The 19,541-nt window shown below is 39.1% G+C and overlaps 1 protein-coding gene across 1 annotated transcript; it reads right to left on the bottom strand.

The window, feature by feature from the left end:
- Positions 1–5,765: 5,765 nt before the first annotated feature.
- LOC141911190 (inactive ubiquitin carboxyl-terminal hydrolase MINDY-4B-like) lies at positions 5,766–11,509 on the bottom strand. The gene is made up of 11 exons (XM_074802170.1): positions 11,397–11,509; positions 10,429–10,548; positions 9,732–9,868; positions 9,432–9,603; positions 8,794–8,859; positions 8,537–8,607; positions 8,066–8,222; positions 7,392–7,478; positions 6,649–6,829; positions 6,093–6,189; positions 5,766–5,890 (listed from the first exon to the last, which is right to left on the bottom strand). The coding sequence occupies exons 1-11, from the start codon at positions 11,442–11,444 to the stop codon at positions 5,842–5,844; spliced, it is 1,185 nt and encodes a 394-aa protein (XP_074658271.1). The 5' UTR covers positions 11,445–11,509; the 3' UTR covers positions 5,766–5,841.
- Between the last annotated feature and the right edge of the window lie 8,032 nt (positions 11,510–19,541).

The following is a 19,541-nucleotide window of genomic DNA, read 5'->3' as shown; positions in this document are numbered from 1 at the left end:
AACCTCATTTTCTAATGAGTAAATACAGTTTATTAGCACGATCATATCAATTCAATATGAGGAATATTATTCTATTCAATATGAGGAGATATGATCAATTCAATATGAGGAGAGGTGATATGATCCCGAAAACGTCCGTGTTAATAAACTGTATTTACTCATTAGACAATGAGGTTTTTAATGTTATCGCTTCTATGGCTATTCGGATACTAAAGTTCTTGTTGAAATTTAGTTGTATATCGTTTGATTATGAATGATTTGAATATCACTGGGCTTACCTTAGTCGCTTCATCCAACGTATTTAACTTTTGATCGGAATATATCTCGCCAGAAACAGTCGACGAATGACTAAAACATATTGCGTATGATATTCTACACGTTTCAAATACAAATTTAAATTACCACTAATTACACAGCTTAGTACTCAGTGTAAACTATATCGATATGTAATCGATTTTTTGGGATATTTACCTTAATCTTTTGAGCACATACCTCAAATTGATCTTTTAATACGACCAGTGAAACTGTGCGGTCTGAACAAACCGTCGTTCTTATTTATTTATATCCATTTTAAACTGTAATGAATGATTTCAACAGGATCCAGTTCCACAGTTGTGAGTTAGAGTTAAACTCTGAGTTAAAGTTAGTTCATTTTCGATGAGTTAACTCTGAGTGAAATCTTAACTCGGAACTGTGGATCTGGACCCTGGTGATTTAATGTTCTTCTGCTTCAATTTATCGAACGGTTTATTTCCCTAATGACGTGTCATTTATCGTGCGTTCCGGTAGTATTTAACTTGGTATAAATTTAATGTCTCGATTCTAACTGATCGAAATGTCTGTTTCAGCCGCATAGAATTCATAACCAAATTTCCTTTGATATAATTGAGGTGATGCAACATCTTAATCTCGAGTTCCTCGTTATAACGCTAATAACTGAGGCTAATGATTTATTTCCAATAAAATAATTCTGGTGTTAGAGGTTATTTACCGGTCAAAGGTGGGACCCAATTCTAAACTGAAAAAATAGTCACAAATACGAATAACCCTCAGTAACGTTTCCGGTATCTCATTATTAGAATAATCCTCTAGGTTGAGAGTAGTCGATTGTAAAACGCGGAACTGGAATTGACGATGGACGTGTTCCTCACCGCGGATGAGAAACGGCTGCATCGATCGATCGTTTTGATCACTTTGAAAATCTTCACCGACCAATCATAAACATTGAACAACCCGATTATTGAATATCTATTCACAAGCAGTTTTATTGAATCTAATCATAAAACGAGAGACTTGAAGACTGGGTTACAAATATATATTCAATTCCAGTCAGTAACCTGACTGTGGTTCTGTTTCATAATCGGATATTTCCCCAAACCACCATAAGTATATCCCATTATGGAAACCAGTATCATGAATGATCAGGAACAAGCTGCTTTGCATTTTCCACTGCAACATTCAGCATCAGTCCCACAGATAATTCCTTTGTGGGTGCAACCTATATTCCCAAAAATAATGAAATCGAAAATTGAATTTTGAAGTAAAACGCTTTTACCTAAATAGAAGAAATAATACCCTCGCGGCTACTGTGGCAATCGAGGATGATTCCGCATATAACAAATGAGGATCGACCAGGTGTCGCTAGTAGTTGCTCGTAAAAGAATTATTGTAAATACTGTTTTTCCTCCATATACCATGGGAATGGTTGGAGTGTAATAAATATTCGTATTCGTAAAAGGTATCGAACGCGGGAGACCGATCTTTTATCTTAGAGTTTTCAAAACCCATAAACTATCCACCTAGCGACACCTGGTGGATCGTCGCCTGCTATACGTGGAATCCTCGATTGCCATAGTAGCGCTGCGGCTTCAACATTGAAGAAATAATCGAACCCCGCCCCCGGATTTAGAACCGGAGATGATTCTGACGATGAAAATGAAAGAATCTATCATCTTCTGCATCGTCAGGTTCTGAACCCCCCTCCCTTCGAATTTCGACCATTCAGACAAACAATTATAAACAACAGTTTAGGAAACACTTGTATCAATTAAATTGATTTTTGTCAGAATGTTAGTATGTGATTTTATGTTTGAACCAGCGATTCATCAAATTAATTCATTCCATCGATAAACAACTTCTCAATGTTTACTGATAATTGCAACTTCAATTCATATTGTTCATGAAATCCTAAGAAATTGTGTATCATTTTCCCAGTCTTCGTTCCTTACCTTCTGCAAATGATGCGGCACTGACCAAAATCACAACAACAGCACATACACGGGTCATTAAATAAGCAATCATTTTCACCTCCTAGAATTTGGATTCAATATATTAGCAATTGTGGCATCTTGGGAACTCCCAAATTCTGATTACTAAACAGTTTTCAACAGGCTCTCAGTGAATAAACCTATGTCAGATAATGTACCAGGTTTGATAAAATACTGCTTCGTGTCAGAAAAGAAAAACTGATAATAGTGCAATGCAACGATAACGGGTTTTCTGCATTACTGGTTTCAAAGTCAAATTTATTTCATCAGTTCGAAACGGTGAATATAAATATAATGATCTATTCTATGAACTGTGTTTGTAAGATTTGATAAATTTATCCGTACATATTGTAGACACGTGACTCTCAGTAGCGGAGTGTACCTCTGACGCTGAATACGGGCCAGTCATATCGCTTGGGTTTGTCCAACCCGGAATCAACTTCTATAACGTTTTCCGTACGCGCTTGGCGTTATACATAATACAGATAATCATCAATATTTCATTTTTTTGGCCTTTAGTACACAAGAGTTTCAAATAAGGTGTTGAATTGACTAGAAGGGTAAAACTAGAATCTGTAATCACGCTGGAATCTCACTAAATATGATGAAATCAAGTGAGCGATCCATATCTTTTCAAGATTCGAATATTTTCGTCACCACTTGACTTACCTTAGTCGCTTCTCCTAATGTATTCACGTTTCGAAATGAATATGCATCAGAGAGGTCTCGCGTGAAATATTTTATAGGTTTCCAATACGAATTGAAATTAGGCCAACATTTGCACAGCTTAATATTGTCGGAAATTTATGTTTTACTTTGCAAATACGAAACGAACAGGGCACTTCATCGAATTGATTAAATCTTACATCGAACGCATTTTTCTGACTATTGTCCATTAATCATTTGTAAATTCATCAACCCTTTAACCAACCCGCATAATGAACCCTCCATCTCTGAAATTTCTTGAATTTCAGCATTGTTACCGCGCTTCTTGACACCCTGTTTTGTAATCGGGGACGCCGCAAGAACAATTACTTCATTTTGTAGGTATGGTGACAATGTTCATATTCAAGAAATTTCACAAAACGGAGATTTTCTCTTAAAATCAACTTGATTAAAGGAGACACTTAAGCAATCCTAAATCTTTGAACAGAACTGCAGAATAATATTGCAGTTTTTCTGCAATTTTGTGGTCGTGTAAAGACCTAAATGATGTATGTATCACAAAAAGTAAGCGAAATATCCCAGAAAAACAGGTCTCACCTCAAATAGAATTTCAATTTCAAAAGTCCATTCATTTTCAAAAGTCTAAGCCTGTACGGGCACTTCGTTCTAGTCAAGACAGAACCTGTCTTATTGTTCCTGTCTCAAATCGTTCTTTCAGTGACCGTGCCTTCAGCTACTGCGCTCCTCGTTTGTGGAATACTCATCCGTGAAAGTCCCTCGGTTGACTCTTTTAAAGCTTGCCTTAAAACATATCTTTTTAAAAAATCTTATCTTTCTTATCTATAATTGTACAATTGTTTTAAATATGCTGCATATGTTTTATAATGTAAAGCGCTTAGATTATGATTTTTAGTTAAGCGCCATATAAGAAAATAAATTATTATTATTATCATTATCATTATTATTATTATTATTATTATTATTATTATTATTATTATTATTATTATTATTATTATTATTATTATTATTATTATTATTATTATTATTATTATTATTATTATTATTATTATTATTATTATTATTATTATTATTATTATTATTATTATTATTATTATTATTATTATTATTATTATTATTATTATTATTATTATTATTATTATTATTATTATTATTATCATTATCATTATCATTATCATTATCATTATCATTATCATTATCATTATCATTATCATTATTATTATCGTCATCGTCATCGTCATCGTCATCGTCATCGTCATCGTCATCGTCATCGTCATCGTCATCGTCATCGTCATCGTCATCGTCATCGTCATCGTCATCGTCATCGTCATCGTCATCGTCATCGTCATCGTCATCGTCATCGTCATCGTCATCGTCATCGTCATCGTCATCGTCATCGTCATCGTCATCGTCATCGTCATCGTCATCGTCATCGTCATCGTCATCGTCATCGTTATCGTTATCGTTATCGTTATCGTTATCATTATCATTATTGTTATCATTATAATTAATTTTTGTTTGAAATCGATTTTTGGAGATATTTCCCTTCATTCTTGAACACATACCCCAATTAACAAGACCAGTGAAATAAGTCTGAATAAACCATCTTTCTTATATGCTTTTTACATCATATTGAAAAATTGCCAAAAAGTCTTCATTTAACTCATTTGAATAGGAAAGATATGATTGATAAAATCGACCATTCTATGAACTAAATCGATTTAAAACAATATATTTCCTTGCCTGCCATCTGAAAAATATTTTCAAATCATCTCGAATTACCACCATTTCCCCAGACGCATCTTCGCGATTAGGAAGATCTAAGGAATCTTAAGGTGGGCTAGTTCAATACAGCGATGGCTGAGCGACCAATGAAAATATATTCTTTAAATAACCGACGTATACGTGGTACATAACCGCATTATCAGGATTATTTGTTCTGAATTTGATAATTTTCCGCTATTTTAAATTCATTTTTTGGTATCACTATTTCAGTAATGTCATTGTGGATTTTACAATACAGCCCGTGTTACTTTACGTTTGGCTTCACGTGGACTCCTTTTACTATTGATTATATAGAAAAAATAGAGGCGTCCAATGTGAAAACCAGCTGCCGTTGTTGAACAGAAATTTCAGTAACCGGAATCTAACATGCAACAGGTGATAAAATTCTCGCCTGCTTTAATTTATTGAACGGTTTAATTGCTTAATGACGTGTCATATATCATGCGTGCAATGGGGGTATGAAACTAGGTGTACATTATGCGCCGCATATAATTCATAATAAAATTTCCTTCGACAGTTATTGGAGGTGATGCAACATCTTCGAGTTCCTCGTTGTACCGCTAATAAGGGAGGCCAATTGACATGGCCGTGGGAACAGGGGGCAGAGGCAGGGGGTAGATGACAAGAGCCCCAATATCTATATCTGGCCTACCAAAAGTAATTTGGGCAAATGGGTTTACAGTCAACTCCCGATATACCGCCCACATCGGTGCAGAATGATTTCGGCGGTATAGAGAGTATGGCGGTATATCGGAGGTGTTTTAATATGAATTTGTATAGAGATGAACATTGAGAAAACCTGGCGGTAGGCGGGGGTGGCGGTATATGGGGGGTGGCGGTATATGGGAGGGCGGAATATCGGGGGTGTTTTACTATGTATTTGTATAGAGATGTACATTGCGGTGACAAACATTTCCAATCTTTGAACACAAAGTTTGAATTGTGACGATTATTTTATTACATTTCAGGAAATATCGGTGCAATTCTAGATGAATAATTAACAATAAAATACAACATTTTCCGTAATCATTTCTATTAATCAGAATTCTAAAAGATTTAAGTTTCACTTCATTATTAATCGAAACTTTTTGAAGAATTTGTACTACTAAACAAACGGTGCAGTTCCATTCCAGCTGATATCAGCGCCTGGCCATCTAAAAATCAACCATAGAATGAAAAATTACCAAATGGGTTTTGTCGAAAACGTCCGGGCCCAGTTACACAATCGTGAGTTCAGATTTGACTCTGGGTTGAAAACATCGAAAATGAACTAATTTTAACTCAGAGTTAACTCTTATTCACAACTGTGGAACTAGTTCCTGCTTATTAATGAAAAAGTATAATTTCGATGTTTACTTGGTCATGATACAGAGCTCAAGTGTCGGTATTTTCCTGTCCTCACCGGCTGTTCTATGTACACGGACTCCCCCCACTCCTTTGCGGTGTCGTGTATCTGAAATTAAAAGTTGGTTCACTGTTTTTACACCTTAAACTCCTACCGCTCTAGTCCTCAGGGTCCGGTTTCACGAAACAGTTTAAGCCAAAAACGGTTAAGTTTAAATTGTTGTCCTCATTGGAAACATTGAGTAACCATTACACCAAAAATTTGAGTTTAATTTTTTTGTGAAACCGAGCCCCGGTCTTCCAACATCTTTTAGACGTCTTCGATCGATGTTTCGACTTTATCCCAATGGTCATCTTCAGAACACTACTAGGATACAGTTGAAAACTTAAGAAGAGACGTTTCGCACTCTTTTGTTGGATTCTGTGTAATTTTTACAACATGGAATTTAGAGTGTTCAATATTCCCAAAGATTATTATTAGAATATAGTCAAAACGTTGTCTAAACTAATCTCATTTCTGCTTCACCACTCAAAGCAGATCCTTAGTAATTCCCTGATTAAGACTTACCGACGGTAAGTTTACAAGCTTCGGTTTGTGAAGACATGGCTGTGTAGTAGTGTAAAGTGAACCTGTGTTCCACTCTCCAATTCCGCAACAGTTCGGGGTTACTGCTAAACAGTACTCCGTATTGTCCGTTTATATTCGTCAGCCATATCGGTAATTTAGGCGTCTTCAACATGCTCCCTACCTTCATATGAAATTTATAGATATGTTTTATCTTTAGCGAATTGAAACTCATTCCTTAAACCGACTTAATCATTTAAAGAAAAACTTGTTAACATTTTAATGTCACGATTTACTTAAGACTAAGATTAAGACTTATTTTCAAAATACAGTAAACTTCGGCCAATCTCGCAACACGGCCATTGGCGTCCCCAGGATATATTTTGGGGAGTTCGTTTTTAGGAATAGGTGAGTCTTCCCTCAGAAAACTTTTGAACATTTCGTGCAAGCAGGCCGTTCTGGTGCAATCTGAAGCCGTTTACTTCGCACGTATCGATTTTATTTTGCTAATTTAGCAAATGCAGACCATGTGCCGACGTTCGTCGACGTTTGAAAATTCAAAAAGGGGTTCATTCGAACTACCGAATCCCCCCCTAGGGACGCCCATTATGGCCACCTCGGAATCTCGGCCAAGAATCATCGTTTTACGAACAGGTATATTTTCTCATCGAACTGATTTTGTCTCAGTTTGTCTCGAGTTTAGGCGAGGTTTACTACATTTTGGACAGTTCATCTTTTCGACTTACGTCTGTTCTGAATTTTTCGGCTTCGAATTTATTAAAGTACAAATAACCGATATCGCTTCTATCGGTGACTCCTTTCATTGGCTTTTTCTGTGCAATAGAACAAGAAGCAATTTGTGTACAGTCGAGTTCTAGATTTGAAGACATGTGTAAGACCGTTTTGGTTCTGATAATCTACTTCTTAACATGACGTTCTTATGGATTAAGACGATGATTTCGACTTAGGCTTGTCGGTCCTTTTTTCTAATATCGAAAACGGGGTTATTCATTTGATTGGTTTGACTTAAAGACAAGTCTAAGACCAACTTAGTTGTATAGCCAATCTAACAACTTAAGACCAGTCTTAAGATTTAAGACCACTTTTGGACTTAAGGCACGACTGTGCAACTGGCCCAGGTCTTAAGTCTAGGCCATGACTATGCAACCGGCCCCTGGTCTGATATGTTTTGATTTGGTGTCCCTTACAAACTTATCACACCTGACAGCTATACATAGTTACACAGATATTCATATAGTTATGTGATCGGCGGTCGAAATTACATAATAACATAATTTGGTGCTTGAATCCAAGTACATAATTAAACCGTTCCGGTTCATTTAGATAATCTTCCAACCTGCCTGAACCGGCAAGCAACTGACCGAGTCCTTGTCATCTTAAGGATAAAACTATAACTCACCAGGACTTTCCCCTCCTCGTCGTAAACCAAGATGCCGTTATGAACGTACGGTACGGCTGAACCGGTTAACATCAGATTCAGCAGCGACTGATGACAATCTTCTGTTTCTGTTAATAAGGTCTTTTCTCTGTAGTGTTCACCCATATCCTGGTAAATTCTGCGAGTAGAAATAACGGTGACTGACTGACTGACTGACTGACTGTCTGTCTGGCTGGCTGGCTGGCTGACTGACTGACTGACTGACTGCTGACTGACTGACTGACTGCTGACTGACTGACTGACTGACTGACTGACTGACTGACTGACTGACTGACTGACTGACTGACTGACTGACTGACTGACTGACTGACTGACTGACTGACTGACTGACTGACTGACTGACTGACTGACTGACTGACTGACTGACTGCAACAGTTTTTGATTTGAAAAATATTTTTTTCACTTGACTTCAGATCAATAAAATGAATTTACCTTTGCGTCGTTCTCGATAAGACTAACGAATATAGAAACAGCAAAACTCCGGGTGAATTCGTTTCCTCAAACTGAAAACCAGAAGAAAACTTTATCGCAGAAGAAATAAACATTTCGGCGAGTTTATACTTTCGCGATATTCAGAGTCGAAAATATACAATCTTTGAATCAAAAAAGAAAAAGATTGGATTGAAAGTTTTAGACGAGAAAATTCAATCGTTCTAATTCACACGCGATCGAGTCTCAAGTTCAATTACGTATGAAATGTATTCTTTTAACAATTCTTTCGCTTCTTCCTCGTTGAGAAATTCGAATATTCGTATCTGAAATTTAAAAATGTGAGAAAATTTTGATTAATTTTCATAAAAGTATTCTTGTTTAGCGTTATCAAAAATGCCCCCCAAAAAGGCTAAAATCGGTATTTTGTTTTTTATATCTGCTGATCCGGCCGCCTATCTACCATGTACAAATATATAATATATCTATTTATCGATATGTGTACAAGATCTTTATAATGGTTTAATGAACACTCGCGCTACTTAATTGAAAGAACATCCCCGAGCCGAAAGGCTGGACCAATAAAAGGGGAATGCCCTAGAAATGAAAAAAATCAAAACAAAACAAAATCCACCACCGCCACCACCGCCACCACCACCACCAGAGTCAGGGTACATTATTTCTATTCGAATCAAGTTGATAAAAGACCCGACAGGTTTAGAAGTGAACTGATGACTAATTTTATTGCAGAAATGACCCAATAGGGAATGACAAGGTTATATTTTAGCCTAATCATTCATTGATTTCGAAACCATTCTAAATCTATTGCAATGTTGTTCGATGAATTCAATATCGACTCTCATTCGATCGATATCATTCTCATTCCAGGCACACGTACATATTCGGTGATACCGTCTTCTCTGTACGCCGGCTTCTCGTCCTTGGGGAACGATTCGTGCTCGTGAGGTAGGCACACCGTGCACCGCACACCGTCACTCACTTTCCACAGCATGCTCGCCATCGCGCACACCAGCGCCTCCTTACGGCTCGAATTCGTTAATTCCAACAGCCTTAAGATAAAACGTTTGATCGGTGTCAAAAAGCTGATTTATAAAATCTACATCCCACTGCCCCCAAATACGAAACTAGGTCAAATTATCGCAAAGCACGACGGGAGTATTTCTCGTCTGCCGCTCACGTGTTCGTGATTTGAATATCGACGGTTCGCTCTCGACCAATCAGCCGCGTTCTCGAAGATGACGTCGTCGGTTGCGGGAAGAGCAGGTGCTTGATGAGATACGTTTGAATAGCGGTTATGATTCCTCTTGTACCGTTCTGAAAGTTACGGACCGAGCATCAAATTTCGCATCTGATTATTCGAATTTTGTGAATGTTTTATCGATTTAAATGTATTTTAGAGATTGAATAGATCAGTTGATAGATTAATAGGATTAGAGATTAAATGAGATTGGGCTGAAAAACTGTCACTACTTGCTAGCTAGTGAAGTTACGACAGCTAGATGGTCACCACCACACCTAACCTCTGATAATCAAGATTACTATAGTGATTTGAATGTAGGTCTAGCACGCTGCGCCACCTTCGGTTATCTGAGTTAGTCGACTATAGTCGAACTAAACGAAACCGAATGTCCGTTAGTCGGAACTATATTCCGGAAAAAGTTCGAAAATCAAGCGCATTCGGTTATTAGTTCCGACCACTAGTCGACCAGATACGAAAACAGAATTTGGCCCTGACGGACCCGAGTTTGAATACTGGATCTAACGGTATGAGAGAGTTCAAATTAGCTATCAATTCATGGGCGTATCAGTAAATCGTTGTATTACTTCAACGCAGGTTATAATTCTTGGGCGACTATGTTATGAGACTTAGTTACCCGATGTGATATGAGCCCGTACGGGAATGGTGATTCCAGCTCTCTGAACTGGATGTTTGCTCGCCTCCATTCTCCGCTGATCGAATGTAAAGCCGACCCATTCACCAGATTACGCAACTCCTACAAAACATATTTCAGACTAAGTTAAGAAAATTATTTCGGGTTTCTAACCATCAGGGCTTATCAATTCCGGATTACAAACTCTCTACCGGTCGCTTTTATCAGGTTTACAGATTACAAACTCTCTACCGGCCGCTTCTATCAGGTTTACAGATTACAAACTCTCTACCGGCCGCTTCTATCAGGTTTACGGGCTACAAACTCTCTACCGGGGCCGCTTCTATCAGGTTTACAGATTACAAACTCTCTACCGGCCGCTTCTATCAGGTTTACAGATTACAAACTCTCTACCGGCCGCTTCTATCAGGTTTACAGATTACAAACTCTCTACCGGGGCCGCTTCTATCAGGTTTACAGATTACAAACTCTCTACCGGGGCCGCTTCTATCACGTTTACAGATTACAAACTCTCTACCGGCCGCTTCTATCAGGTTTACAGATTACAAACTCTCTACCGGCCGCTTCTATCAGGTTTACAGACTACAAACTCTCTACCGGCCGCTTCTATCGGGTTTACAGATTACAAACTCTCTACCGGCCGCTTCTATCGGGTTTACAGATTACAAACTCTCTACCGGCCGCTTCTATCTTGTTTACAAGTGCTATTCCGGAATAGGTAGAGCGTATTCTGGTCAAACGAAAGCGCCAGAAGAGAATTCAAATCGATAACTGCCTAAGATTTATAACCATGCCTTAACTCAGTAGTAAGTCAATATCGATTTTTAGTATCTGCTTAGAATCTAGCAATGCAAAGACTAAACTCGATTTGCTCCAGAAAAATTTAAATCAACAAGTGATTTTGGACACAGAACTGGACGTTGTGACGGCTCAAAGTTCAAGGTACTCACTATAGCCTGTTCGATTGTGATTTTCCTGCCGCCGACCACCTCCTTCATCGCAACCGCTTTCAATATTCTCTTCGTGCTCTGCTTGCCGATATAGTCTAAATACGAATATATTTTTCAATCTACCTGTTCATACCGAAGGGTGAAAAAAGGCTTAGAAATCTATCATTCGTTTGAAATTGGCTCAAATCGACTGATATTTAGAAAGACCATACTATAAAGTATACATTTTTAAGAAGCGCAATAAGGAAAAAATGTGTGGCTCTGGAAAAATCTCTACATGGAAAATCCGCTGATATATAAATGTTCTCAGACCAATGTAGTCCAGTTTGACCGTTATTTGTGGCATAGCATACTGAACGAAACATTTAACATTTAAAACAGACGTTGGTAGAGCTTTGGGCCAACTGGACAGATTTCAGATCCTTGGACTTAAACAGAAAGATAAAGAAAACGACATTGATATCTTTAAAAGAAAAATCCACTGGTACAACACTTAAATGAGGTGTTTGTTTTACCGAAATATGAAGGTCGAAATGGATCCATTTTCAAGCTGTAAAAAGTAGTACACTGAATTTATAACAATTCAACAACGAATGAAACGAAACGATAAATGTTTGAATACATTCCTTCGTTCCCTATATTTTTGTCGCATGAATTGATTTCAAGTTTCAAGTTGATATCAAGTGAAACGGGGCTCTGAAAGCCACACAAATTATTTTCACCGCAACTGTCTCCTTATGGGCTCTCTACCAGTCTGGACGGTGTCCACTAATGGGTAGGAGACCACTCTCCCAGTCTGGGCGGTGTCTCCTAATGGGCAGGAGACCACTCTACCAGTCTAGACAGTGTCTCCTAATGGGTAGGAGACCACTCTATCAGTCTGGACGGTGTCTCCTAATGGGTAGGAGACCACTCTCCCAGTCTGGACGGTTTCTCCTAATGGGTAGGAGACCACTCTCCCAGTCTGAACGGTGTCTCCTAATGGGTAGGAGACCACTCTATCAGTCTGGACGGTGTCTCCTAATGGGTAGGAGACCACTCTCCCAGTCTGGACGGTGTCTCCTAATGGGTAGGAAACCACTCTACCAGTCTGGACGGTGTCTCCTAATGGGTAGGAGACCACTCTATCAGTCTGGACGGTGTCTCCTAATGGGTAGGAGACCACTCTCCTAGTCTGGACGGTGTCTCCTAATGGGTAGGAGATCACTCCCCAGTCTGGACGGTGTCTCCTAATGGGTAGGAGATCACTCTCCCAGTCTGGACGGCGTCTCCTAATGGGTAGGAGACCACTCTCCCAGTCTGGACGGTGTCTCCTAATGGGTAGGAGACCACTCTACCAGTCTGGACGGTGTCTCCTAATGGGTAGGAGACAACTCTACCAGTCTGGACGGTGTCTCCTAATGGGTAGGAGACCACTCTCCCAGTCTGGACGGTGTCTCCTAAAGGGTAGGAGACCACTCTCCCAGTCTGGACGGTGTCTCCCAATGGGTAGGAGACCACTCTCCCAGTCTGGACGGTGTCTCCTAAAGGGTAGGAGACCACTCTCCCAGTCTGGACGGTGTCTCCCAATGGGTAGGAGACCACTCTACCAGTCTGGACGGTGTCTCCTAATGGGTAGGAGACCACTCTCCCAGTCTGGACGGTGTCTCCTAATGGGTAGGGGACCACTCTCCCAGTCTGGACGGTGTCTCCTAAAGGGTAGGAGACCACTCTCCCAGTCTGGACGGTGTCTCCTAATGGGTAGGAGACCACTCTCCCAGTCTGGATGGTGTCTCCTAATGGGTAGGAGACCACTCTACCAGTCTGGGCGGTGTCTCCTAATGGGTAGGAGACCACTTTCCCAGTCTGGACGGTGTCTCCTAATGGGTAGGAGACCACTCTACCAGTCTGGGCGGTGTCTCCTAATGGGTAGGAGACCACTTTCCCAGTCTGGACGGTGTCTCCTAATGGCTAGGACACCCGCACGCTCCCGGTCTGGACAGTGTGTCCTATATGGACAGGACCCCACTCTCCATTTTGGTAAATCCGTTACAACATATTCTTGGTCAACTTACTGGTTTTAGATTAACCCACGGTCTTTTCCAGAAAGTAGATATCCCGATAGTCTGCCCGACCGCCGCCGCTCTCTGAGGTATAAATACTATACTTTTTAATGTTCGCTTAATTCAGGTGCGCGCCGCGTTACTGTTCACTTAACGTTAGCCATTAATCGCTTCCGCTTCCGGCTATTTCCATTCAGAAAATCGGCGGTACACAGCACGCAAAAACTGTGCAGCGTCAAATAAAAACAAACATTCATCAAGTTAACAGTAACTCCATAAATCAGACGCTATTGCAGAGCGGTTGTGTACTCCTACTATTTACCGTTTCATAAATCACCCTATGACGTCATCTAATTTCTAACGCGACTGATTCAATCTTTAGATCCTTCCACTGTTAGATTCCCCCTATGACATCATCAACCAACTTACTATCTTGGCGACTCCATAAAGATGTCTTTAATCCTATTGCCTTATTGTGATCTTAGGATTTTCCGGAAAAGATGGCTGCCTCCATTAATCCTCCTTTGACGTCATCAAATTACCTTTTAACGATTTGACTTAACAGACCGAGACAAGAAGGCGAACAGTCGATAATCGTATGATGTCATAGCTGGAAAAGTCTGTAGATTACACTTGAAAGGAACTCAGTGACGTCATAGTGAGATTAAGGCGGCAGCCATATTCGCGACGAAATCACAAACACGCATCAACTCAAACACGTCTGCGACACTATTTCATTTCCGGTCTGGTATCGGTTCGGCATCACTATGGCGTCTCTTTCACTGAACGCAATTAACAATTAATTGACTCGCTGTAAAGTTGTCACTAGTCAGCGCGCTGCTGTGTGATGAATAGTTTGTGGAGGCTTATATTTCAATATAGTCACTGATAAATCCCACTCGTCATCAAAACTTTTGTAGCTTGCGGTGAACGGTGCCACTTTGTCCCGGAGAGATTTTTCCGCGTTTTGTTTTACGAGATCGCTTGTGTATTTGATTAAGTCGCGTAGCTTGTACGCGGCCGTGTTCGCAGCAGCTTGAAACCATCGCAACAGTGACGACTGATATATTCAGATTTTAGCCGATTCATTATCAACCATTAATGAAACACTGAGATGTTATAGAAAATCCCGCACCCCCAGTCTGGGACTGATTTAGTTTTACTGTTGGGATATGGTCGAAAAGTTTCTTACAAGCAGGGCCGTCGGGACAAAGCCGCCCCACTTTTTTTGCTTAACAAAATTTTTTCAAAAGCTCGCTGAACCGCGTAGCAGCTCGTCATTCTATGTACTAGGTGTTTGGCTCACGGCTTCTCATGCTTCTGTGAATGAGACCGTGAAATGCCCCCAAAACGCATCTCCGGCGATTGAATTTTCAAAATTTGTCTAGGGGAGGGCCCCCAGACCCCCTTCAGAAATAAGCCTCGCCACTGAAAAATTCCTTCCGACGGCTCTGACAAGCCATTACCCAAACGAAGCCTTCCAGACTCTTTTTCCTTCTGAATTTGAGATTTTCTGTATAAATCCACATAGTTCGCTTGTTCAGTATTTAATGTTTTCATTAGCCAATCTTAAGAGGTGAGAATATCGATGTTTTGAATATCACAATTTTCAAAACACGCACTTGAAGAAGAGCTCTTAGAATTTCTTAACGATTACGATTACGATCTTAGTTCACACTCCAACCATTTCCATGGTATATGGGGGAAAACTATTACACATGTATATACAAATATTTACAAAACAACACTGAGAAGTGATTAAAATTTAGAGAATGAAAACGTAACGAAATATATATACATCAACTATTTACAATACTATATATACTATTGGAGGGATCTATATACATCTAAGTCGGTCTTAATGAATTTAGCTAATTTGACCGTTGGGTTTTTCAGAATATCAAGGGTATTAAAGGTATTCAAATTCAAATAGTTAACGGCCATCTTTAAGACCGACCCCTATTGGGCTCAGCCTAAACTAAATCCTAAAACCGTCGTCTAGATTTCATTTGGTGGGTGGGTCGTCGTAAGATCAAAGGTAGTGTCGACTGTTGAACTGGACGCTGTTGTCACGTTCGATCCCCGTTGCACGAATAATTGTACTTTATATGAATCCCCTAGGACTGAACGTGAACTCACGTCGACTCATAAAACTCAGAGCCGCACACGCGACTGCAGCTAGCTGCGTGTATAGCCACAACCGGTCGTAAATTCTAGCAGATGATCAATTATTAATCGGCTTCGTTTACTGAACAACACAGTTTCGCTGAGAAACAGTTTCTAGTCGAAATCTGGGCAGCGAGTCGTGACTTAAATCCGAAAGTGGTCTTAAATTATCTAACTGACTTAAAGTTATAAGATTGGCAATAGAACTAATATGGTCTTACGATCGAAATCGGGCCCTACTGATTTCAAAGAAATAAGAGTTAATACGCATTCCTAAATGTTTTGATACTTTCTCAGTTTTTATCAAAGATAGTACACATTTTTGGTCCTTAAGTCCTGAAAATAATCTATTTTCAGCACAAATTCATACATATTCTAGATATTCATAAGCGACAAATTAATTATTTGAATAAGAATTGAGTATTATCTTCATTACCGGTAACAATGCGCGCTGTATAAAAGTTTAAACCTGCAGTTTCGTTGGGGAAACGACTTTTTGTTCTAAACTTTCTGCTTCGTGAAAATAAAAAACCCAGAATAAACTAAACTGCGTGGAATTTAATAGTTGAATACTTTATCAGTTGATGATGCCTACCTTTTCTGTGTGGCTTCAGCGATCGCGTTGGATCCTAATTAACAAAGAAAAATAATTAGTGTATGATTACCAGAAAACCAATGAAGCCCGTACTAGTTCTCTCTCCTGATTTGGTTGACTGTATTGTAATGGTACTGGTAATAGATATTTTGCAACAAAGAAGAATAATATTTGACTTCGAAATGAAACCATAAAACCATAAAAAATGTGATGAAATATTTAACTCGCGGTTGTTGAAGTTCAAATATTTCTTTTCTAAAAATTCCGTAAAAACCTATATCTAGCAAAACCTGGCTTAAGATCATCATTTGTCACTTTTTTAAGCTTTTCCTGAACCTAAACCTGTATTTGTTGAGGTTAATCCTAATTTGGACCCGGTTCCACAGCTCTGAGAAAAAAATCAGCTTAATTAAATCTGAGCCAAATCTGAACTCACAGCATCCCAGGTTAACTCATACTCACAACTGTGGAACTGGATCCTGAGTTCAGAGTTAACTCTAACTCAAAACTGTGGAACTGGATTCTGAGTTCACAGTTAACTCTAACTCACAACTGTGGAACTGGATCCTAAGCTCAGAGTTAACTCTAACTCACAACTGTGGAACTGGATCCTGAGCTATGAGTTAACTCTAACTCACAACTGTGAAACTGGCATACAGTTTGTATTTCTGAATCTAGGTGTCTAGAATCCGATTCTAAAACTGATAAATTGCGTAGAATGCCGTGGATATTTCAAGGCTTTCCTGAGTTCGATAAAGTTTAAACGAAATGAATAATTGAGTTGATTGCGCGGTTTGCGGTAGTTATTACCGCCCTTTGTTGTGGAATATAATTTATTCAACGAATCAAAAAACAGGATTTAAGCAAATCAATGCCTAAAATTACCGGTTTACTCAAATCGTTCTCTAAGGTCAATACATTTTCATTCTTAGTTGCCAACTTCCCCTGGGGGAGTAGAATCAAAATATTGCAAAATGTTTTCAAATGATAATTTTCGAAAAAATTATCCGATTTTCCATCCATTTTGAGGATTCGAACCCACATCCCCAAATTCCATTATTTAGTTATAGCCCGGTTCGCTTCTTCGTGATAAGGACCTTTATATCTGACGTTTGACGGTAGGTTATGATAGGTCTCTTCTGGGGAGTTCATTTCAACCAGAATAACCCAATTGTGAGATTTTATTGATAGTTTAGTAATTCATATGTTTTCGAGCTAGCCGAATTTACTTACCAGACCTGCATTCAAATACCCTTCAATATCTGTAGTTGATAGATAGGCGCACTCTGTCATCAGCGTTTCAGTGCAGCTTCAGTTTTACATGAACCAGACCGCAAATATAATTCTTTGTACGAGCAAAGAAAAGGGATAAACTTGAATCCACAGGTGACGACTAACAGTTTGACTATCGACAAGTCATTTCAATGAATTCAATAGTTTTGGTCCCCAGTTCCACGGAGTTCTGTTGATGCAGTTCCACCTGTTTAGGTCCCTTGATCCACACTTAAGGTCCACAGTTCAACAGTTCTGAGTTCAGTTCATCTCTGATTAGAAATATGTTCGATTTCCATTATTTTTCCCGACGTTTTGAAACTCAAATCTAACGCGGCCCCTTTCAACTGAGTCCTTTACCGATTCTAATCGACCCTGAACTCATCAATTCTTTATAAAAAAGAAAAAGAAACAGGTTCATAAAAATTTGATCTTTTCGCGTGTTTGAATCCAATTCACCAGTAAAACTCTACGAGCAATAACCCGGGGAGGGAATGAGGGGTTCGGGGGTGAGGAAGTGAGGGGTTCGCAGGGCGGGGAGCGTAATTTTTCAATATATAGAATGAATGATTTAACTGTTTTTGTTTGTGTTCTGTTTAGTGATACTTTGATATTCGTGTATTTTTTGTTAGCCGCAAAATTGTAAAAATCTTGAGCAGAAGTTAAGAAAAATGCTCGGGTTTATTCGTATCAGTATCATCATCCACTGAGTTGATATCATATCAACACAATGTTTTGTTCTGATACTTATGAAATTAAAGTGTTTTTTTCTCTGTTCTATTTAGAATCACACAAATAATATATCAGTAAAATGTGTTTAGCTTTTTTTCTAAAGGCGCCGTTTGTTGCGCAGTAAACGAAGAAATTTGCGGATGAGTCAAAAACACTGAGCAGAATTCCTACTTTACGCATGATCATCATTTCATCCCCAGTTAGACCGTTACGTAATCCAAACTCCTTTCTGAAGTAATGTAACGTACGGTCCAGTGATGCGGGAATTTCACAGATGAAAAATATAGCTACAATTATAAGAACCAGTTTTAATATTTTGAGTTCGGTAGATTTTTCACCGGGCGCCGCCGCGTCCGCGTGAAATTGTTTCTTTCGATTTAGTTTTCGAAATATCATAATTCCGAACAAAGTTAGATTTATCACAATCAGAAAAATAAAAGGTACAAGAACAGTCATGAAAATATAGGAATTATTAACGTAACGTGTTCCATGTGCATGAACAAAAGGTGTTCGAATTGTTTTCGCTCTAAAAGCTCCCAATGTAAATAAACGTTCGAAACAGAGTCGTGTGGCCCTTCCGGGTAAACGTAGTGGAAAATAATACGGCCAGAAACAAACTGCGGAAGAAATTGCGTTTAAAACCGACAGAAAAATGATTTGTTTTTTGTTCCAGAATCGTTTAAAATACAGCGGACTCGCGACAACCAGAAGTCTTTCAAAATTGATTATAACTACGGACCAATTTTTTGCCATTTGAAACGTATGAAACAGTGGTAGAACCCAAATTATAATTTCGTGTCCAAAAAACCAATCATCGTAACGGCCGAGAACATATATATGTTGAAAGTTGATTATGAATATTCGAAATGGATAAAGAAGAAACACTGAAAATACGAACAGTAAATCAAACCAGGCGAGAATGATTATAGTTAGATACGTGGAGCGACCGATCTTTCTGAATACTAGAATAGAAACAGAGTTTAGAATCATTCCTAAAACTGTAGCCGGAAAATATCCATACAAGTAAATACTATAACTGAAAACCTGATTCCATCTTAAGGGTGGATACCGGCTGACGTGGCAGGGATCAAGTGTAGTCGTAGAGATTGTGGTAGAATTCATGTCGGAGCTCATAACCTATAATCAGTAACACACACCTCTCTCTCTCTCTCTTTCTCTCTCGTCCTCACTTAACATCAAATCTACTCTCAATGCGAGCTGTGAACTATCAGTCACTAGTTCCTCGGATGAATCCACACTGTAAACTGGGTCAAGAGTCAAATTATACCCACACAACTGTGGAACTGCGTTCAAAGTCGAGTTAAACCCACACAACTG

Source organism: Tubulanus polymorphus, chromosome 9 (assembly GCF_964204645.1).
Source record: "Tubulanus polymorphus chromosome 9, tnTubPoly1.2, whole genome shotgun sequence".
Taxonomy (NCBI): Eukaryota; Metazoa; Nemertea; class Palaeonemertea; order Tubulaniformes; family Tubulanidae; genus Tubulanus; species Tubulanus polymorphus.
Note: the sequence above shows the minus strand (reverse complement) of the source record. Positions and strands in the feature narration are given on the sequence as shown.